Genomic DNA, 24,208 nt, shown 5'->3' on the forward strand with positions numbered 1-24,208 from the left:
TCACTTCCAGAGTTGCAGTTTTTGTTAGCTGATTATGCAGTGCGTCATCATCGTCCATTTAATGTGGTTCATTCGGACAAGAGTGTACGGTACGATGTGCTATGCAAACAGGGGTGCCTATGGGGTGTATGGGCACGGATTGTTAGGGGCACGGGTCAGTGGAAAATCACCAAAGTCAGACAGCCTCACACATGTGCATCCTCCAGACCGAAGCAAGTTCACGCCAGGGTTAACCATTTCGTTTTCGTTGCAAATCCCGGTGTTTAGCGGAAACGAAATTTCGTTCCGAAATTTCGGTGAATTTCGGCCGAATTTTTTTGAATTTTGAATTTTCAAACGAAATTTTCCGAAAAATACCGAATTTTTTTCCTAGTAACTAGCAAAAACGAAATTTTTCGCCGAATTTCGGCGAAATTTCGCCGAAATTTCAAACCCTGGTTCACGCACAGTGCACGGCACGTTACCTAGCACATCGCATTCTTGGTATTGTTCGGAAGGACAGCGACACATCCGTTCGTTCGCTTATGGAGTCAATTTTCGGCATGTGTTCTTACAGGGTGAAGTACTCGAAAGCTTGGCGTGCAAAACAGCATGCTATAGCTCTTTACTGGAGAGATTGGCTTGTCATATGTAAGGGTGCCCAGAGTCTTGACGGGCATGTCCCTGTACAATCCAGGAATTACATGGTTCGTACACACGGGAAACATGATGCTTCCTCACAATGGAGTGTACAAACATATTTTACAAAGGGTGTTCTGGTGCTTTCCCCAGTGTGCTGAATCATTCCAGCATTGTCGACCTGTGATCCTCGTGGATGCCACATTCTTGACGGGTAAATACAAGGGGACACTAATGATGGCAGTTGCCGTGCATCCAGAGAGGCAACTAGTTCCGTTAGCATTTGCTTTGACCGAAGGAGAAAACAACGACAGCTGGTCCTGGTACATGAAGCTGGTGCGGCAGTATGTCTTGGGTCCCTCCAGACAAGTTTGTATGATCTCTGACCGGCACCATGGCCTCTTAAACTGTGTTAAAGAGCACATGGATGGATTTCCCCCTCTTGTGCATAGGTGGTGCATGCGACATTTTGCAGCAAACATGTGGAGGCGTCAGAAAAAGAAGGAACTAATTGGGAAACTAAAGTTATTGTGTTCACTGCGCACGGAGAAAGCTTTTGAAGAAAACTTGCTGATTTAGAAAAGGAAATGAATGACACGGCCAAGGAGTGGCTGAAAGGCGAGATGGTGGACAAGGATAAATGGGCTCTTGCTTATGATGAAGGGGGGAAGCGGTATGGTATCATGACCACGAACAATGCTGAGTCATTAAATAATATTTTAGGGGTATTCGGTCAAGACCTGTTGCAGGCATTGTAGAGTACTCCTTCGAGAAGTTGAACGAGTACTTCGTCGATAGATGGGGTAAAGGCAGGAGTTTGTTGGATAAGGGTGGACAATGGGGACTAATAGCGGAGGAACACCTGAAGGATGCTTTGCCGGATCTTATATCGATGTAATTATTGCTGCAAAGGTCTTGTGAGATGGATTTCTGTTGCCTGATCTGTATGCGTGTACATCTAGAGTATCGGTTTGCATGCTACATAGTATGTGATTTGTTATGGACTTATTTGGTCATAATTGTGAGCTTGGTGGTGGACTTGGTTTGATTTGTGGAGTTGTGATGATATATGTGTACTATATGTGTAATATGTGGACTTGTTTGGTGATATATGTGATATTTGAGATATTTGTGTGATATATGTGATATTTGAGCGATATGTGTGATATGTGAGGTGTTTGAATTGCAGGAGCTGAAACTAAAAACAAAAATAATATTGAATTTTAGACAGCTTTGCCGAGTGATTTGGCTAAAACACTCGGCAAACAGGCCCTTTGCCGAGTGTTTTGGCCAAAACACTCGGCAAATCTGAGTGCCGAGTGCCATCACTTCTACGGTACGGTTCTAACTCTAAACAAATAGAGTGAGGCCGGCCATCCACGTGGCGGCTTTGTTTATTCTTTGATGTACATCATAGAGTTTCAAAATAAATCATTCATACTACACATTTTGTATTAAAAATAAATACGCTGTCTCACAATTATTTTAATTTCAAACTTGAGTTGCATTTTTTAAATTCCAATGATTTCCTCCTTTTAAAATCCTAAAAGAACCTCTGAAGTAATAATCCTAAAGGCCAATCCTAAAATCCTAAAGAGTAGGCTTGTCGCGCCAACACCACTGGCGCGACAGATGCCCGCTGTCGCGCCATTGTGTGCCCAAGCCCAGTAAGCACTGCATTTTCTCACTTGGTGGCGTGGCAGGTCGCTTTGGTCACGCCACTCCCAATGGCGCGACAAGCACAGAATTCGGCCATCTAACAACCTTGTTACTTTGCCTTGCTGCTCCATCTCGTTGCATGCTATTTACAACAAGATTTCAAATTCAAAGTAGTTTCGTAATTTGTTCGCATAAATGCTTATCGAAATCTGCTGCACTAATGATTCGGACACCGAAACATATTCTAATTAAAAAACATTGAGCATGGACGTCGCTCAAAACTTCAAAACCAACAAATATTAAATTCTGAAATCTATAACTTTCATACACAGCTAACACAATTCAATGCTATTTTCTATTTCTCTTGCATAATTTTCCAAATTTGAACAGAATATATACTTAAAAAAACTCAATATTCAAAAGATCTAAACTATTTGCACTTTCAAATTCAACGTGCTTTGGCATTCATTTAAAAAAATATTTATAAGATTACAGTGCACAATTGTTAAGTTTACATGCGGGTCATACCACAACAATTTTTGCATCTGCAGTTGCGATTGTAATCTAAAACAGTTGTTCAATAATGGAGATGACCCATCATTAAATTGCACACGATACAAACTAAATAAATTCCTAATTTCATAACCATACAATGTTCGAAATTACAAATAAAGTCTCATACACATACGACAACCACATGAATATGTTTTGCACATAAATAGTCCAGCAATAAAAAAAGTCCATCACACATAGTCCAATCATATATAGAGTCATACAATTATAAATAAAACAAGCTAATCAGAGTCGTCTTCAATCAAAAGCTCTCCTGAAAGCATCTAGGCCCCTAATTCGAGTTTTGGTAATTAATGACAACGGTTTGTGGATTAACGATTTCATTTGAGAAGATGAGTATAGGTTGATTCACGAATGAAAGACATTTGGTTGTGAACGTATGGAGTTTTGGAGATGATGAGCAAAGCTCGGGCTCAAGGCAAAGGTATAAAATAGGGCTTTTACATTTTACCGGTCACAAGGCGTTTAGTGGATGAAAAGTGACCGGATTTGTTGGATAGTTAGCCGTACTATCAAGAGGGGTTGTGTACTCATGCTTGACGGGTCTTTAGTGCCATTTTGCTCAAAATATCTAGTTGCATGCATGAGGGCTAACGGCGTTTTGAAAAGTTTTGAAATAGACTAAGTTCGAGAGCTCTCTGAGTAACGGCGGACAGTCCGCACCTGAGGGGCGGACAGTCCGCGCCCGTTCCAGAGAGCTTGCAGAGGCTCTGGTGGGCTGGCGGACTGTCCGGCCCAGAGGGGCGGACAGTCCGCGATCGTTCCAGAGAGCTTGCAGAGGCTCTGGTGGGCTGGCGGACAGTCCGGCCCAGGTGGGCGGACGGTCCGCTACTGTTTTTCATTTTTTACCAGAAAGGGTGTCTCTCTGGTGTGGGCTTCAAAGTTAAACTGCGGACGGTCCGCTCCTGAGGCGCGGACGGTCCGCAGGCTAATCTCAAAATTGTTCCAGAGACGTTGTTAGTCTCTGGTGGGGTTGGAACTCTTAACTGCGGACGGTCCGCCACTGGGGCGCGGACGGTCCGCCAGGGCTTAACGGCTAGTTCTGACATGCATTAAATGCACTCTGACTCACTGGTTTATAACGGCGGACAGTCCGGTTTTTGAATCGCGGACGGTCCGCGACTTCGCAGAAAAGAGTGTAACGGCTAGTTTTTGGAGGGATGTCTATATATACCCAATGCCCGGCCATTGGGTGACTCTCTTGGCCATTTGGATAGCATTCTTGACACATTAGAGCTAAGGCATCCCTCTCTCACACACACTTGTTTAGAGATTGCATTTTTAAGAGTGTGAGAGCTTCCTAGTGCATTGCATCAAGAGTTTGAGCTTTGTGGCATTAGGGAAACTTCAAGCAAGCGTCATCAACTTGTTACTCTTGGGAGTTGCCGCTCCCTAGACGGCTTGGAGAAGTGGATTTCGTGGAGCACCTCCAAGGAGATTGTTGAGGAGCCCCGATTTCGGTTGTGAGAGGTCTTGTGCTCACCTCACCGGAGTGGTGAAGAGCAACTCTAGTGGAATCGAGGTGTGGAGCGGTTCCTTGATTCAAGCCGGCTCAAGATCAAGAGGTTCTTGATAGAGGAGCGGTTGATTCTTGGAATCCACCTCAACGTGGATTAGGGGTGACCGGCAAGTCATCGACACCACGGGATATATTCTTGTGTCAAGCTCGGTTACTACTCTTGCTCTCTTTTATTCTTGTCTTTACTTTGAGCAATTTACTTTACTAGAGCTTAATTCGTGTCTTGTCACCCTAGGTTGCAAACCCATCTAGAGATTGTAATAGCTTGACATAGGGCTTTCCTTTGTTACTAATTAAATTTCTCTAGTGTTGTTTGGTTTAGTTTTTAAACCGCCTATTCACCCCCCCCTCTAGTCGGTGTTCTTGATCCTACAAGTGGTACCAGAGCTAAGTACTCCATTAATTAAGGATTTAACCATCTTGGAGTAGAACAATGACTAGTGATCATGGGATTCATGTTGGGAAGCCACCGTTCTTTGATGGGAACAATTATGATTATTGGAAGACTAGGATGTCGGCTCATCTCAAAGCCATGAGTAGAAAGCTATGGAGAGTAGTAAATGATGGATATGTCATTTTGGACCCAAAGAGTTTGACACCCCTAGATGAGGAAAATGAGACACTAAATGATCAAGGGGTTAATGTGCTCTTTAGTGCTCTTGATGTAAATGAATTCAATAGAGTCAAGAGCCTCACCAATGCAAATGACATATGGAAGAAGCTCATGGAAATTCATGAGGGTACATCAACGGTGAAGGAGGCCAAGCTATACTTGCTTAAAGGAAATTTTAGTGAATTCACCATGAAGAAGGATGAGAGCATAGCCGAGATGTTCAACCGGCTAAATGACATTGTAAATGATCTCAAGGGACTTGGATTTGAGGTACCGGATGGGGATTTCAACCACAAGTTTCTTAGATGTCTTCCGGAAAGATATGACACAATTGTGACCTTACTTGTAAGGTCAAATGTGAAGACCGCAACTCCCACACAAATATTGGGAGAAATTCTCACCCATGACATGTTCAAGAAATCTCAAGATGAAGCTCATGGTGGAGAAATTGATATGAAAAAGAAAAGTGTGGCATTCAAAGCTCAAGATAGCAAAAATGAAGAAGAAAGTGGATGCCAAGAAGAAGAATCGGATGAGGAGATGGCTCTTTTTGTCAAGAGATTCAATAGAATGATGAGCAAGAAGAGCTTTGGCAAGAGAGGTCAATCATCAAGAAAAAAATCCTTTTGTGGACAAGACTTGCTTTAATTGTGGTGAAGTAGGTCATATCATTGTCAATTGTCCAAACAAGAAAAAGGACAAGAAAAATGATGAAAAGAAGAAGAAGAAGTTCATCAAGAAGAAAAAGAATGGCCAAGCTTATTTTGTTGAATGGGATTCCGATGCAAGCTCCGATGATGATGATGATGATGATGACAAGCCATCCAAGGGAGTTGCCGGGATCGCCATCAAGGAGGCTCCATCACTCTTCTCTACACCACATTGTCTTATGGCAAAGGGTGGTGCAAAGGTACAACAAGATGATGAAATTGATGAACTTTCATATGATGATCTTGTTGAAATGCTTAATGATGCCGATGAATTCATGACAAAGGAAAAGGCTAAGTTGAGGGACTTGAAGTTGAAGTTTACTTCTCTTCAAGATTCCTATGAGGAGCTAAAGACTTCTCATGAGAATCTCAAAGAAACTCACGAGAAGCTTGAGGAAGCTCACAATACCTTGCTTAGTCATGAAAGAAAAGCAACATTGAGCATTGGTGTTAGTTGTGATTTAATTGATGATAAATCTTGTGGCTCTAGCTCTACTAGTTCTTTGTGCACCAACCTAGACAACTCATATTGCAATAAATCTCTCATTATGGAAAATGATTTGTTAAAGAAAGAGGTTACTTGCTTGACTAATGATTTGAGAAAATGCTATGATAGTAGAGCAAAATTTAATCATTGTTGGGCGAGCCAAAAGTTCACCTTGAACAAGCAAGGGTTTGGATATATTCCTAAGAAAGGGAAGAAGGCTTTTGTGCAAACCAAAACTACCTTTGTGAAGAGTAGTGGCAAGCCATATTGTGAAAAATGCAAGAAGGTTGGCCATGTTGAGAAGAATTGCACCAACAAGAAAGTCATATCCTTTGATTCAAGTTACATGCTTATGAAAAATTCAAATGGCAATGTTAGTGCAAAATTTGTTGGGATACCTATAAATGGTGCTAAAAAGAATGCCATTTGGGTGCCAAAAGTCTTGGTCACTAATGTGGTCACTAACGCTCAAGGACCCAAGAAAGTTTGGGTACCTAAAAGAGTTACTTCCTCTTTGTAGGTGAATTACAAGTCCGGAGGAAGACATTGGGTGCTTGATAGTGGATGCACTCAACATATGACCGGAGATCAAATAATGTTTTCCTCTCTAGATGAGAATGTGGGTGGCTATAGTGACATCATTTTTGGTGACAATAGCCGGGGCAAAGTCAAAGGAGTTGGTACAATTCCTATCTCAAGCAATCATTCTCTCTCAAATGTATTGTTAGTTGATTCTCTCAAGTTTAATCTCTTAGCGGTCACTCAACTTTGTGATTTTGGATATAAGTGTAGTTTCACTAAAGATGATGTTGTAGTGACTAGCTTGGATGGAAAAGATCACATCTTTACGGGATTTAGACATGAGGATGTATATCTTGTGGATTTTGCAACTAAAGAGGCAAATTTGTCCACTTGCTCTTTCACTCAATCATCTTTGGGTTGGTTATGGCATAGAAGGCTTGGTCATGTTGGCATGAAACAACTCAACCGACTTTTGAAGCATGATTTAGTAGTTGGCTTGAAGAATGTGAAGTTTGATAAAGATAAGCTTTGTAGTGCATGTCAAGCCGGAAAGCAAGTTGCAAATACTCATCCCACTAAGAGTGTCATGTCAACCGAGAGACCTTTGGAATTATTGCACATGGATTTATTTGGTCCTACAACTTATAGAAGTATTGGTGGAAATTGCTATTGTCTTGTGGTAGTAGATGATTACTCAAGATATACATGGGTTTTCTTTCTTCATGACAAGGCCGATACATATGACACTTTCAAGAAATTCTTTACAAGGGCCGAAAATGAATTTGAGCTTAAGGTGAAGAAAGTAAGGAGTGACAATGGAAGTGAGTTTAGAAACACAAGAGTTGAGGAATGGTGTGATGAGAAAGGAATCAAGCATGAATTCTCAACCAAGTACACTCCGGAACAAAATGGTCTTGTTGAGAGGAAAAATAGAACCTTGATTGATATGGCAAGATCAATGCTCTCCGAGTATAATGTTTCGGACAGTTTTTGGGCCGAAGCAATCAACACGGCTTGTCATGCCTCAAATAGATTGTATTGCCATAGATTTCATAACAAGACCCCATATGAGTTGCTCATTGGAAGGAAGCCAAATATATCATATTTTAGAGTGTTCGGTTGCAAATGCTATATTCTCAAGAAGGGAACTCGGTTATCAAAGTTTCAAAGCAAATGTGATGAGGGTTTTCTTCTTGGATATTCATCTAGTAGCAAGGCTTATCGGGTCTACAACAAAACACATGGCATTGTTGAAGAAGCATATGATGTTGAGTTTGATGAAACCAATGGGTCTCACAATGAACAAGAAAATCTTGATGATGTGAGAAGTGATGGTTTGAGGAATGCAATGAAAAATATGTCAATTGGTGATGTTAGACCAAGAGAAGAAGATGAAGATGAAGTTGGTCCTTCTATCTCTATTAGAGTTAATCCTTCAACTTCTATCTCAAATGATCAAGCACAACAAAATATACAAGATTCAAGTAATGATGATTCTCAAGTACAAGATCAAGTTGGTTCATCTAGTGCACCTTCTTCATCAACTCAAGAACCCATTATTCCTCAAAGAATTCATCATGTTCTTGCAAAGGATCATCCGGTGGATCAAATCATGGGTGATATTAGTAAGGGTGTCCAAACTCGATCTCGCATTGCTTCATTTTGTGAACATTATTCTTTTGTATCTTTTCTTGAACCTAACCGTGTAGATGAAGCATTGAGAGATCCGGATTGGGTGAATGCTATGCATGAAGAATTAAATAATTTCACCCGGAATCAAGTTTGGGATTTAGTTGAGAGGCCCAAGAATTATAATGTTATTGGCACTAAATGGGTCTTTAGAAACAAGCAAAATGAAGATGGAATGGTTGTGAGGAACAAGGCAAGATTGGTCGCTCAAGGCTTCACTCAAGTCGAAGGGTTGGATTTCGGTGAAACTTTTGCTCCCGTTGCTAGATTAGAAGCTATTAGAATTTTATTAGCTTATGCTTGCTCTCACAACATTAAACTTTTTCAAATGGATGTGAAAAGTGCTTTCTTGAATGGCAAAATTAGTGAACTTGTTTTTGTTGAGCAACCTCCCGGTTTTGAAGATCCCAAGAAGCCAAATCATGTATACAAGCTCTCTAAAGCTCTTTATGGTCTTAAGCAAGCTCCACGAGCTTGGTATGAAAGATTGAGGGATTTTCTTATCTCTAAGGGCTTCAAAATTGGTAAGGTTGATACTACCTTGTTCACTAAAGATATTGGTAAAGACTTGTTTGTTTGTCAAATTTACGTCGATGATATTATCTTTGGTTCAACTAACCCAAGTTTTTGTGAGGAATTTGGTGAAATGATGTCTAGGGAATTTGAGATGTCCATGATTGGTGAATTGAGTTTCTTTCTTGGACTTCAAATCAAGCAACTCAAGGAAGGCACCTTTGTGTGTCAATCAAAATATGTGAAGGATATCTTGAAGAAATTTGGAATGGAAGATGCAAAACCAATCAAGACTCCTATGGCCACAAATGGGCATCTCGACCTAGATGAGGGAGGTAACCCGGTTGACCAAAAGCTTTACCGTTCTATGATTGGTAGTTTGCTTTATTTGACCGCATCTAGGCCCGACATCATGTTTAGTGTTTGCATGTGTGCACGATTTCAAGCCGCACCTAGAGAATGTCATTTGACCGCCGTCAAGAGGATCTTGAGATACTTGAAATATTCTCCTAATATTGGCTTATGGTATCCCAAGGGTGCTCATTTTGATTTGGTTGGATTCTCGGATTCGGATTATGCGGGGTGCAAGGTTGATAGGAAGAGCACTTCCGGTGGTTGTCAATTTCTTGGAAGATCACTTGTATCATGGTCATCAAAGAAGCAAAATTCCGTGGCTCTTTCAACCGCCGAAGCGGAATATATCTCGGCCGGAAGTTGTTGTGCTCAATTATTATGGATGAAGCAAACTCTTCTAGATTATGGTGTGAAATTTGATGAAATTCTCTTGTTGTGTGATAATGAAAGTGCCGTGAAGATTGCCTCTAATCCGGTTCAACATTCAAGAACCAAGCATATTGATATCCGCCATCATTTTCTTAGAGATCATGTGAACAAGGGTGATATCAAGATTGATGGTATTGGCACGGATGATCAATTAGCCGATATTTTTACCAAGCCTTTGGATGAATCTCGGTTTTGCAAGTTGAGAAATGAGTTAAATATCATTGACTTCTCAAATGTGGCTTGAAAACTAGCACATGTGGCATATGGTTCTTTCATGCACTTCTTGTTTCATTTTTATGAATTTTTGAGGTATTTTTGAGCCATTTATGAGTTTTCATGATTCTACTCGATTTATTTTTGAATTCTTGTTGAAACTTGCTCATATAAGTCGTTTGAAGGTTTTCATGCAATATTTGAGATTTTTGGATTTTTGTATGAGCAATGATCCCAAATTGGAGTTGGAATTGAGAAAATTGGCAGAATTCAGACTTGTCAGATTTTTGGTAGCGCGGACGGTCCGCGGGTAATAGGCGGACAGTCCGCCGTTAATTGAACTTGTTCACCAGAGGCTCTGCAGAGAAGTTGTCAATCGCAGAAATTCATTGCGGACAGTCCGCAAAAGGACCGCGGACGGTCCGCTCATGTTGGGCAGAGGAAGTTCAGTCAGCTGCAGTAAAAAATTTCAAAGGCGGACGGTCCGCCAAAGGACCGCGGACAGTCCGCGACTGGACAGAATTGTGGGGTCGGCCAGACTTGACTTATATTGGGTGTCCCCCTCACCTCCCCCACCAAACCGAACACATACTCCAAAAGTGTCTCTCTCTTTCTCTCTCAAGCACGTGGGGAAGACGACAAGGTCAAGCCCTTTTGGAGTGGTTCCCGGACGGTCCGAGCACATCCCCGGACTCTTCTCAAGATAGTGCATCATGTCCTCGCGGTATTTCAATGAATCCCTAACTCTTGTTCTTGGATTTCTTTATTGGAAAGAGTTAGGGTTAGATGCTCCGATCTATTTTTTGGCCATGGATTCTTGAAAATACTTGGGGGATCTTATTCCTAGTGATGAGGAGATACTATAGTTTAATTTTGGTTGGTGGATTTGAATCAAAACTCAAAATGTGGATGAATCAAAGATGAGGGCGATTTTGTGTTCCTGCGCAGAACAGATGGGTCGCGGACAGTCCGCCTGATGGACGCGGACAGTCCGCCGTGGTAGTTCATGAACCGCGGACGGTCCGCGTTCAGAAGTGCGGACGGTCCGCTAGTATCAGATTTTCAGATCAGTGCTGAATTGAGTTATATCATTAAGGATTCATTCTATTGCTTTAGTAATTGTTCTTATGGTTAAATCTTGATCTCAGGCCACCCCGGAAGATCATCAAGGTAGCTTCTAAAATCAAGAAGGCTATGTCTTCCAAAAGACAAAGAGACAGTGATGACTCGGATGATGTGGACTATGCTCCAAATGTCAGTGAGATGGCTGCAGCTTCTTCAGTAGGAGATGCAGGTGATGAGTCTTCAGAGGAAGAGACTGAAGGGGTTGATGATGATATTACAGATTTAATGGGGCTAGATCTACCTAGCCGTCAGTGGACTGCAGAGAGCTATGCCAATGCAAGAGCAGTGGATCAATTCAGCTTACCTCGTGACACCAACATTCTTTTCTTCAAAACCGAGGTACAAAAAGATGTTTACTTTGGTCATCTAGTTAAGAAAAATGTATTCAAACATCAGACCATTGACATAGGCTACATGAGACAACAACAAGTCATGACTGATCTAGTAGATAGATTTCAGCAAATGGGGTTAGCTAATTTTCTGCAGCATAGGTGTGATTGGAATGAAACTGTGATACGCCAGTTCTATGCCACCCTAGAGATCAATATGGTTGAGGAAACTTTTAGGTGGACAACTGGGAAAAGAACCTATGGTGCTACATTTGCACAGTTTGCTGAAGCAAATGAATTGGATTATAATCTCATCACTAGTGAGCAAAGTATGAATATTGTGTTAGAAAACCCTCTAGATGAGAATGACTATCCCATGTTCTATGAGCCTGCACATCTTGGAATTGCTAGAACTTTTGGGGGCACTCAGGGTCTGAGGCATCATCCTGCAGTGATCAATAAGATTGCTAGAGTCACATTCATGCCTAAGAGTGGCAACAAGGACAAGATTAGAGGACACTATTGGAATGTGATATCTCATGTCATGAATGGAAATAGAATCAATGTCATTGCTCTTATCATGGATCAGCTTGCAGACTTGAGGCTTAACATGGAGATGAACTTGTACTTTGCTCCATACATTATGTCCATCATCAAGGTTAAGACTAGCTTCAGAGGGTTATGTGAAAGCAAGCACACTCCTTTCAGGCCATTCAAGAATGACAATGCTTTTCTCTTGAGGCCTTTGACTCCCTTCCCTGGAGATGATATGGATGCCGAAGCACAGGGGCAAGATGATAGTGATGATGATGCTCATATGGGAGCAGCTGCAGCTCAGCATGCCATGCCACCACCGCATTCTCCAGCACAGCAGCAGTGGGCTCCTCCAGCTGGCTACTTTGATCCATACTTTGCATCCATGCAGGAAAGCATGTCCTCTCAGATTGCGGGGTTGGCTAGTCAGATGCAGAATCAAATGAACCTCAACTTTCAGAACATGCAGCAGCAGATGTTCCAGCCCATGATGACTCAGATGCAAGGATTTCATGAGAGCTTACACTCAGATATAGCAGCCCTTGACTCACGTTTTGAGGATTTGCCCTCCTCTGAGCAGTTTGAGCAGCTTGAGCAGAGACAGGAGCAGTTAGAGCAGCGCTTTGATGCTTTCAGCACAGCCTTCACAGGGTTTTCTGATCATTTCTACTCAGTGTTTCCAGCTCCAGTGCCGCCTCCAGAGTTCTATCCGCACCAGCCGTTCTACCCACCGCCACCTCCTCCACCAGCCGTTTGACTTTCTTGGCAATTGATGCCAAAGGGGGAGAAGGAGCTTTGGAGTGCTTGGATCTAGGGGGAGCTCATGGACTTCTTATGGAGATCATTCGTTTTCAGCTTCCGCTTGCCTCACATGTTTTATATATTTGTGTCTTTCATGAACTCTATTTGAGACTTGTGTTTGGATTTGAACCTTGGTTTGTAATGTGTGTTGAACTATGTTAGTTTGCGCTACTCTTATCTATTTATGTTCATCTTGTGGTTGTGAGGTCGTGCTAACCATGCTAAACTTTCATATCATATATCTATTGTATCTTGTATGCCTCGATTTCCACTTGTAGGGAAAACTCTGTCAAAATTCTCAAATATATATATGTGCTCTTGGTATTCATGAAAATTTATATGCACATATCAAGGGGGAGTTCTCTCTACTCATCGAACTTGGTGAATTTATTCATACCATATTCTGAAATTTTCAAGAAAATGAGTAAGTTCTTCCAAAGTTCAATTCCAAGTCCACCTTATGCCTAGTGTATAAAGTTGACTTGAAAACTTTTATCACTCCAAAATTTAATGTTGTCATCAATTACCAAAAAGGGGGAGATTGAAAGCATCTAGGCCCCTAATTCGAGTTTTGGTAATTAATGACAACGGTTTGTGGATTAACGATTTCATTTGAGAAGATGAGTATAGGTTGATTCACGAATGAAAGACATTTGGTTGTGAACGTATGGAGTTTTGGAGATGATGAGCAAAGCTCGGGCTCAAGGCAAAGGTATAAAATAGGGCTTTTACATTTTACCGGTCACAAGGCGTTTAGTGGATGAAAAGTGACCGGATTTGTTGGATAGTTAGCCGTACTATCAAGAGGGGTTGTGTACTCATGCTTGACGGGTCTTTAGTGCCATTTTGCTCAAAATATCTAGTTGCATGCATGAGGGCTAACGGCGTTTTGAAAAGTTTTGAAATAGACTAAGTTCGAGAGCTCTCTGAGTAACGGCGGACAGTCCGCACCTGAGGGGCGGACAGTCCGCGCCCGTTCCAGAGAGCTTGCAGAGGCTCTGGTGGGCTGGCGGACTGTCCGGCCCAGAGGGGCGGACAGTCCGCGATCGTTCCAGAGAGCTTGCAGAGGCTCTGGTGGGCTGGCGGACAGTCCGGCCCAGGTGGGCGGACGGTCCGCTACTGTTTTTCATTTTTTACCAGAAAGGGTGTCTCTCTGGTGTGGGCTTCAAAGTTAAACTGCGGACGGTCCGCTCCTGAGGCGCGGACGGTCCGCAGGCTAATCTCAAAATTGTTCCAGAGACGTTGTTAGTCTCTGGTGGGGTTGGAACTCTTAACTGCGGACGGTCCGCCACTGGGGCGCGGACGGTCCGCCAGGGCTTAACGGCTAGTTCTGACATGCATTAAATGCACTCTGACTCACTGGTTTATAACGGCGGACAGTCCGGTTTTTGAATCGCGGACGGTCCGCGACTTCGCAGAAAAGAGTGTAACGGCTAGTTTTTGGAGGGATGTCTATATATACCCAATGCCCGGCCATTGGGTGACTCTCTTGGCCATTTGGATAGCATTCTTGACACATTAGAGCTAAGGCATCCCTCTCTCACACACACTTGTTTAGAGATTGCATTTTTAAGAGTGTGAGAGCTTCCTAGTGCATTGCATCAAGAGTTTGAGCTTTGTGGCATTAGGGAAACTTCAAGCAAGCGTCATCAACTTGTTACTCTTGGGAGTTGCCGCTCCCTAGACGGCTTGGAGAAGTGGATTTCGTGGAGCACCTCCAAGGAGATTGTTGAGGAGCCCCGATTTCGGTTGTGAGAGGTCTTGTGCTCACCTCACCGGAGTGGTGAAGAGCAACTCTAGTGGAATCGAGGTGTGGAGCGGTTCCTTGATTCAAGCCGGCTCAAGATCAAGAGGTTCTTGATAGAGGAGCGGTTGATTCTTGGAATCCACCTCAACGTGGATTAGGGGTGACCGGCAAGTCATCGACACCACGGGATATATTCTTGTGTCAAGCTCGGTTACTACTCTTGCTCTCTTTTATTCTTGTCTTTACTTTGAGCAATTTACTTTACTAGAGCTTAATTCGTGTCTTGTCACCCTAGGTTGCAAACCCATCTAGAGATTGTAATAGCTTGACATAGGGCTTTCCTTTGTTACTAATTAAATTTCTCTAGTGTTGTTTGGTTTAGTTTTTAAACCGCCTATTCACCCCCCCCCCCTCTAGTCGGTGTTCTTGATCCTACATCTCCCCAACCATCATCATCATCATCTCCATCATCTTGGACTACAGCTTTCCCCTTTCTTACCTCAATTTGGGACACTGACTTCTATTTCATCTACATTCATTGACCATCACTCGTCATCATCTCCATCATCAGGAACGTGGTCATGCTCAGAAGCACTCTTCCCTTTGTCCTGCACTGCACTATTCCCTTGGTTATCGACTACAGGTGTGTCCACTGCTTTTCCTTTCCTGTCAGACGGGTGATCCTGGGCAGGTAGGTCACCTACAAATGCCTTCATTGACTTCATTTGAGTAGCTCTAACAACCAAAACCTCCGTGCTTGCGGATGACACATCATTCTCAACGTTGGGCACCTTGTGTGGCAGATCGGCAACTAGGGCCTGCATTGCCTCCATCTGAGCCTCCTGAGCTAAATCCTCCATCTTTTCCATTTCTTCCATCCTCTTGTTAGCCTCCAATTTCTGAAAATATTCTTCCCATGAACCCTTTCGGTATTTAGCTTCCGGATCAACAGTAAAACATTTCTTTGCTCCTTCCTCCCTTAACCTCTGCCTTTCCATCTCCTCCTCCTTCTCCTTCTTCTCATAATTTGCCAAAAGCTCCCTATCTGTGAGGGGCCGTGGGTACTTGCTTCGGTTCTTCCTCCAATAAACAATGCAATCCTCAAGAGTCGCCTTTTCTGCTGCCTTCTTTCCATACTCACGCCGTAGGTCTTGGAGTATAGGCCCTGACAGAAATGACTCAAGGGGCAAAGTAACTTGGTAATCCTTCCTTATCTTCAGTTTTCTATTTAAAGTGTCTCGAGATTTCCAAGGATCTTTTGTTCTGCCCAATTGCATCATTAGCTCATACCGGCCTTGGAACCACTCGTAATCACATGTCCTTCCCTCCTGAAAAATTATTGATAGCCAAACATTCAGAAATGTTAATATACCAAGTACTAGCACAATGACAAAATCATACGGAGTTTCGACTTTGTGGTTAATATACGAACCCAATACTCTCCGTAGCTATTGCCACAGTAATATCCGTAGCCAAGCTCAGAAGGAACTACCCCTTTTGTGGCCAGAATACCACACTTGCATCGAAGACTAGGAGTGGTTGTACATGGCCATGGCTTCTTCCCACTCTCAAATTCTCGCACTTCCTCTTCTGTCAGTCAATGAGTTCTAGGACCATAAATATACTCATTGAAGTCACATGCCGGCCATCCATTCTGCATGACACATAACATTAGCCACATAATTACAGCAAAATTAAAGAATCAATGCTACGATACATGACACTTACTCTTGCCTTTAGCGAGCATCTAAAAAAGGGAGTGAACTTTGGAGGGACACCAATATTAAGCCTTTGAAGTTTGGCACTAACACCGCAATGACATTTGGGAGGATTGTTCACACGATATATAACAGCTTCTTGCTTCTCTTCCTCTGTCATAGGTGGTGGATTTGGTGGGGGAGGGACCCATCGTCTAAACTCATTGTACGCCCACGACTCTGACCGATAATAAGGGAACAGCCGAATTCTAGGATCGAACTTATCCGGACCATCGATCCACTGAAAGAAAAGGCAGTGGCAAGGATTCAATGAATCATTCCACTTGCATATGTAGAATGTTCTACCAGCCGTCTTGGGATGCCTCGATTGCTTCACCTCTGCCAGCTGATTGCCCGGTTCACAACGACATAATGGAACTGGAAGGGCAGGAGGGACTGGGGCATCCTCATCACACTCGGATGGGTACTGTCCACCACCAAGCAGCTTGTACCGGGCATCGCTCATTGCCATTTGCACTGCAGATACATAAATTCAATTGCCATGTGAAATAAAAAAAAACTTATGAAAAAAAAACAAAATAATTATGGAAATAAAATATATACTAATTAAGCACAATATACCAGCGCTCAAAATATAATATGTACAATCCTAAAACTATGGAATAAAATTACATGTAACTCATATTAACATCCCCACCATTCAATCCTAGAAATCATATTAATCGATGCATGCACGTACTACCTCACGTCCAAATCGAGAGCAGAGTACCATCTAAGTATCATCTAAAATCCTAATCATGAGAAAACTATCAACACCACCACCATTGCTCATATCAAGAACCTAACCCTAATCAAAATAACCACCAATAACTACTAATGCACACGGTTAAACGATGAGATATTAGGGACAAAACCTTCGGGGAAGGGTGGGAAACGATTCCACGTACTTTTTCCCCTCAAAAAATCCGATTGGGGGGGGGGGGGGGTGGCGAAGGCCGGCGGCGACCCTGGACGAGCTCTGGCCGGGGAGGAGTGAGGGAAAGAAAGGGAGGGTGGGGGAGAGGAGGCCGGCGCGGGCCCAGAACATTGTCCTTGTCGCGCCAGCCCGCATGGCGCGACAAGCTTGTCGCGCCAGCCCGCATGGCGCGACAAGCTTGTCGCGCCAGTGCATGTGGCGCGACAGGGAGGGCCACGTCATCGCCGTCGCGGCGCAGCGCTGGCTCGGGCCGCCAGCGTGGCCACACTGTCGCGCCACATGCACTGGCGCGACAGAGGCTATCTGTCGCGCCATGCGGGATGGCGCGACCAAACGGGCTACGCCCTGCAAATAAAAATCAATACGGGTTAAACTTAAAATATTATTAAAAAAAAATTAAAAATAAAAAAAATCGAGAAGCTCATCCTCACACAAAATCTTTGGAGCCTTGTGTCTCCATCAAAAGAACACCCTCTGCCTCCCCCTCGTCACTGACATTCACTTCTGATGTACCAGTACTATGAATCAGGTTCCGCTTCCGCAGGCTCTGTTTACCTTGCTCAGCAGCACAGCTTGTAATGAACCTTTCAGTGGTGCTCATTTTGAGATTGTGGGTTGTCGGAATGGAAACAGACTCATTGTTAGCTGGGTAAAAGCACGGCATCCCCAATTCGGATTCAATCCTCTCCTTCAAGAAAGCCATCTGAGGCTTTTCACCATGGACAAGAATTACATGTTTGGGTGAAAGAACATCTGTCAGATCCATGATCCCTTTGGAGCCTATGTGAGGACTGAATGCTAGCTGATGGATCTGGTGCACAGTGTGAGGGCATAGCATATCAGAAGTGAAAAGAACCCCAGGGGTTAATTATCAAGTTTGAGTAAATTTACAATCCCAGGAGATAAACACTAGTGATTAAAAGATTATGCTTAACCATTTTCTTGACACCTCACATTGTTTTTTAAAAATTGTACAATTTTCTGTAACATATAAAAATGAGTTGAAAACCAACCTGACATCTGACATCAATATGGGTGTCCCTGTCTAAATCAATCCTCGTAGGTTTCCCAGACATCAACTTATGACCAACAGTTCCGGCAACACAATATCTGCATGGGAAATAGAAAGGTGACATCTAGGGTAAAGGTCGCAGGTATGACTAAGAATCATCTAGGACAAAATGTTGCAAAGAAGAATGGTATGGGCCATACCCTGGAAGTGTAATCAGATTCTTCTCTGACGGCGCCCATTTCTTAAATGCCTCAAGGGAGAATCCACCACTAATCATACCAGGTGTTGCAAAAAGTACACAGGGACCAGGGTTGTTGATGAATGAACGCTCAAAGTGGCAAACTGAAATGTGAAACAAAAAAGCTTCTATATTATTCGGGTACAAGAGAACTACAAATAATAAAAAAGGGCAAAATCTCCTATTTTAACAAAATCGAAATAGCAATAGTTATCTTAGTATCATGATTGGCTAAAAACATCTTTCATCAGAAAAAAAACAATAAAATGAGTAGAAGCACATGGTATTCAATTGTTGTGTAGTTACAAACTATAACAAAAATGTAAATAAATTGTAAATTTATTTAATATTCTACTGAATATTTAGATGTTTTACCACAATCATATTTATTCCATATAGGTGAGGATGGATTAGCTTTTGATGAACCCAAACATACCATGCTTGAAGTCAAATGGGTTACGCACTGCATGGCTATCCTTGATCTTTTGGCTAGTCCATCCAATAAGCATCTTGTAGTACATGTTAGCTTGAATGGTTAAACCTATAGAACATATCAACAAACATAACTTCACATATAGCAGAAAAATACAAAAAATGAAGAATAGGACTTCAACTTTCAAGAAACAACATATACCAGCTGAGAAGTAAATAGGTACCGTCAAGTTCATCCTCTCCCAATAGTCATCCAGTAACATACACAGCTCCTGAAATACACAACTGTACAATGCATTCCTAGTCCTAAATGGGCACTCAATTTACGAAAAATGTGAACACAGGGCTACTTCTCAGGCCTTCTCCAATAGTTGCATATGAGCTAGCTCATACAATATTTTCTTATATTTTAATAGGAGAGAGAGAAGAGCTATCTGTTGATCAAGAGATGGTCTCATACACACACTTCAAGGTTACGTGAGAATGGCGTGTGGGGTCATTCCTATTATGAGCTATGTTCTAAGAGTCAGATCATTGGAAGGGTTGTCTCCTAGAGTGCTTAGAGTACAGAGCTAGGTACTGCTCATAACATTGGAGGAGGCCTCAGAGGAACTGCTTATTTAATTAAACTAGTGATAATAGTTAATCATCACTTTGTCTCATAAAGTTGAATTAAGATAGAACAACAGCCCCTGAGCTCTTCCCAGAGCAAATGTCGGAATCAGAACTTTACCCCCTCCAGAAACACACTTATGTACCTAGAGAAAACATATAGTCAGTTCAGCCTTGAAATTCAACATATGTACAGTGCATAGGATTCGGATTAATAGTCAGAATGAATATTTTTTTGGCCAAAGATAGTATTCATGGTTTTTCAGGCGTTGCCTAGGCATCCAGGCTTGCCTGTCCACAGCGATAGGAGGAAATGGAGGAGTAAATCTACTGTTTGGCACTGTAGATGCACTGTTTGGCACTGTAGACAGAGAGGGCGTGGGAAACGAGGCAAGAGCAAATTTGCTCTTGCTCTTACCATTGTGGACAGCCTTAGGCCCTCCATAATGTCTAGTGGTGCCTCAAAAAATGGGGCCCAAGGTAAGTAAACAGACATCGAGCTTTCAGAGGTGCAGCATGTGAAAAATGGGCATCGAAGCTATCTGCAAAAGCTGGGACCCACATGAAATAAAATAGCACTTCCTTCTCCCCGACCGCTTCGTCCAGAGTCCAAAATCAGCTCTTCCTCACTTCTTTCACCAAGAGCACATGAGCATACCCTCCACCAAATCTCTACCTTCCAAACAAAATCGAGCTCCCTGCTCCCAGATCCTGTTTCCCTAGCAGTTTATTGCTCAGATCCAGCGCCATCGAAAGGAAGAAGCGCTGTAACGGGTGCGCTGCGCGCATGAAGAACAGGCCACTTGCTCAAATGGACGCTCATGGCGCTGATGAGGGCAAGCAGCAGCATGCAGCGGTAGAGGTACTACATGGTGAGCGCCGCCTGGACCTGCTCCTCATGCTTGGTTTCTCACCTCACTCCACTAGTACGTTCAATTCCGCGCCAGCAAGGTGAGAGGCAGTTGGGGTCAGTATGCAAAGACCCCCCCCCCCCCCCCCCCCCTCTCTCCCTCCCTCCCTCCCTCCCTCCCTCTCCCTCTCCCTCTCTCTCCATCCCTCCCTTCTCTGGGCGTCACAATGGACAGACATGTGGAGGGCCTAACACACACCAAAAGGTCCTAGCGCCTGGTCACCTAGTTGCCATCTCAGTGTCCAGGTGTGCCCCCAATAAAACAGAACACCACAACACCTCAAAAACCATGGTTGTAGGATTGAAAAGTTAAGACACTTCCTGAGTATTATTGTGCCAGAAGAATGTAAGCATGCACAATAAAAAAAAAACTTAACAACAGTCGACCATTGGAAAAGCAATTATGGCTACACATGCAAATAAAAATGACAAAATCTCTATATTGGCAGCATAGAAGCTCACATGTTCATACCGCTTTTAAGAATTCCCTCTCTCTGGCATGCTTCGAGTCACGTATGGTTTTAGCATATGTGGACCTGCATAAAGAACAATGCTATTTATGCTTCATGATGTATAGAGGAAAAAACTCAACACACCAATTGTGCTCTTAATTTGATTATAACGGTAAAACATTAAGATGCCACCACAATTATAAAACAAATGCAGGTTCAATGTACTCTACTTTAGTATCAGAAACTACATTGAACAACATAATAACTGACTATATAGATAATTAACTGCTAGTCAGCTATATCCTAAATGTTCAGGTGAACAAACTGGCTAACAACAGGAGCAAAGCAATAGGTTCACAGTGGTTACCAGTCTGGAACATGTTCCCAAGACCAGATATCAACAAATGCAATCACACAACGAAAGTCAAACAAGAACATAACCCCTTGCCCTTGTGGTGTGAAGACAAAAGTAAAAGCCCATGGATGTAATGCAGCATAATTCACAACAACATTTGGTTAAAAATCTAGGTAAAGGCAACAACTAAATAGAAAAAAACACGTGTATAGTTAGAGGTTGGGCCATAATCTGTTATCAAGAGGTCCAATTTCAGACGATCAATTTGGGCAGCCCCAAGATGTCTATCTGGTGTCATATTGTAATCCCCGGTGTAAACCATAGCAGCATCTCCAGCTTTTGCATAAATCATGGCAGCCCCTAGAACCTTGAGTTTGGAACGATGATTTTACTAGATTAGAAAGCAGAGGACTAAATCAATACTTCAATTCGAAGGATTTATATAACAGGTAACATACTATGGAATGATTAAAAAGTATAAGGAGCATACATGTCCAGCATAGTAGGCACGAATCACAAGGTCTTTATCTACTTGAACAGTCTGCTTCAAGTCCAATGCTATGACTGAAAGGTCAAGTACATCGGGCAAAAGACAATTATGAAGTATTCCAATTACTTCTGCGCCAGCATCAGTTTGTAAGTTAACTAAGGTTACCTTTCTTCATGCACCTAAGAATATCTTCATAGCTGTATTGCTCCTCCTGCCCTCTCTGATCTATTGTTACTTTCCGATAATCCTCCAGCATAAATGGGGCTAATGCCTTTGTAGGATACTGCTTGAGGACCATGACAGAAGTTATGGAGTGAATATCAATCGTCAACAGATATAGATGCTTCTTACAGGAACAGAAGAGACCAAGGATGACAAAGAGCCAGGCATATCATGACTGAAAATCTTATGCAAGATTATTAACCGTACCTACATAACTGAAGGAAGGCAAAATCATCAAACTTAACGAATTCGAAATTGACACAGACGGAACACAAATAGCAATGATATGAGATTCATAAGCAAGCAATACATTTACCAAGCAATTAGCATACTGCCTAGCCCAGACGCAGCAAGTCCAAACTTCAAACTCAATTTACTTGAAGTATAAACAATTGCCGCAATATATAGCCCATACAACAACCGAATGTTGGTCAGAGCTCACCGTCATGTAGATGGGGCCGTGGTACCCGCAGATCTCGGTGAAGTATGGCAGCGCCCCGATATGGTCCAAGTGGCTGCACAGCGCAAGCTTCTTCAGTCCATAACCGATTAATCGAGCATGACAGCTGAAGAAAATCGCCAGGACAAAAAAGCAAAAGAATAAGACAGGGTGGAGCATTTATCTGCACACGCACAAGTGCGTAATGACGACGCAGGAGAGGGCGCTGGTGAAGTCAGGCGCGCCCCAGGCGGCGAGCGCGCGCGAAGTCCGGGTAGTGGCGGCGGTCGTGGTAGCCCATGTGCATGCCGCAGTCGAACATGACGCGCTTCCCGCCGATGGTCGCCACCACGCAGCTCTTCCCCACCTCCTGCCCCGCCCCTGCACTCGCAGCGTCAGTGCGGGTCTAATCGAGCCGTGCCTTTGGAGGAGGAATTGGAGACGCGGCGCTGCCGTGTACCTAGGACGAGGCATTCGATTGCCATCGCTCGCCGCTCGCAGAGGGCGGCGCGGTGGCGGGGGTCAGGGCGGTGCGTCCACGCCACCGGCGGAGGAAGGGGACGTGGAGGTGCGGCGACTGCGGGGCCGGTGGCCCGTGGGGCGGAGGCGGGGGATGGCGGTGGGACTGGGCCGCCGCCGCCCGCGCCCAAGAAGAAGCCGGGGAAGGGGTATGGGCCGGAGGCTAAGGAATTATAGGCCCATCCGGTAGGAGGCCCATCCGCAAGCTTAGAATTGTGGGCCCGAGTTGTGCTATCGCGGTGGATCTCGCCCGCGCCGTGAATGCGGCTCGATTCGGTCCGCAAGCTTAGAATTGTAGGCCCGAGTTGTGCTGGTCCTTACCTTTCTGTGTAAATTCCGTTTCTTGGAGAACAACATCATTTTTTTCTGTACCCATACTGCTTGTTGGATTAATTTCTCGTCAAAAACTCGAAATAAAGTTTGACTCTCAAATCCTTGTTCTAGAAGAATTGAAAAAAGCAGATGCCAAAAGCATAACTTTTTTTTAAAAAAAAGAATCAAATTATCGCGAAACCTTCATATAGAAATTATGAGGATTAAAAGACATGAACCTATCATGGGTTAGACAAGGGTTGGACGAAAATCCATAACCAGTTCCCTCTAGTGCATGTTTGATATTGATTTATACGTAGGAGTATTGAGCAATTATTGTCCCAAAGCTCTCCTGGAAGCCAACACCGTCTATTCAGAAAAGGAAGTTATGGGTGTGATTGGTTGCTTGTGCTAGTCTAGCCAGGCTTATAATCTAAGCCAGGTCAGTCTAAGCCTGTCTTCAACAGTGCAATCTGCTGTTGTTTGGTTCGCTACTATGAATAAGTTTGTAGTAGCCAGTTCATGTTTGGTTGGTTGTCAATAGGAGATATGATAACCTTGCACACAGTGAAGGTGGAGTTACCCCGCCTCATCCATCGCCTCACCCACGAAGTGGTCCCCATCCTGCTCAGGCCCGCCTACCGCCGCCGTCGTCGCACCCAGCCGCTACAGCCGCATGCCGGCCGCCACAATGAGCTCCCCGTCCGTTGTCAGCTCAAACATGGTGGCGGAGAGGGGACTGCCTCGAAGTAGCAGCAGAACTGCATGAGGCAAAAGTGATGGAGTTGCTGTTTGTGGATGGCCGCGACAGTGAAGACATGGTCCTCTGACCTCAATCAATAAAGGCAAGATCACAAGCACAAATCGACATGCGCTGCACTCAAATGCAGCTCAAATGGAAGCCCCGCACGGCATATTGAGTTCTGCTGCAACAAATTGGGCGAACCATGTGCAGGTGAGCATCGTCGGTAGCAGGGGCCACAACGCGCAAGCGAGCGCTGCTGGCCGCGTCAAGCTGCCACACGAGCGAGCTCCGCCGGTGTGCGGGCCGCGCAAGGCCGCAGCGCACAAGCCAGCGCCGCTGGT

At 43.6% G+C, this 24,208-nt stretch overlaps 1 protein-coding gene and 1 pseudogene across 1 annotated transcript; both read right to left on the reverse strand.

The window, feature by feature from the left end:
• Positions 1 to 2,882: 2,882 nt before the first annotated feature.
• Positions 2,883 to 16,026, reverse strand: LOC120689315. Its single transcript, XM_039971613.1, has 3 exons — positions 15,868 to 16,026; positions 14,872 to 15,763; positions 2,883 to 3,098 (listed from the first exon to the last, which is right to left on the reverse strand). Exon 2 carries the CDS (start codon positions 15,713 to 15,715, stop codon positions 14,981 to 14,983), a length of 735 nt encoding a protein of 244 aa, XP_039827547.1. The 5' UTR covers positions 15,716 to 15,763; positions 15,868 to 16,026; the 3' UTR covers positions 2,883 to 3,098; positions 14,872 to 14,980.
• A 1,426-nt stretch (positions 16,027 to 17,452) lies between these two features.
• On the reverse strand, positions 17,453 to 22,921 carry LOC120689307 (annotated as a pseudogene).
• Positions 22,922 to 24,208: the final 1,287 nt, after the last annotated feature.

Source organism: Panicum virgatum, chromosome 2K (genome assembly GCF_016808335.1).
Source record: "Panicum virgatum strain AP13 chromosome 2K, P.virgatum_v5, whole genome shotgun sequence".
In the NCBI taxonomy this organism is placed as follows: domain Eukaryota; kingdom Viridiplantae; phylum Streptophyta; class Magnoliopsida; order Poales; family Poaceae; genus Panicum; species Panicum virgatum.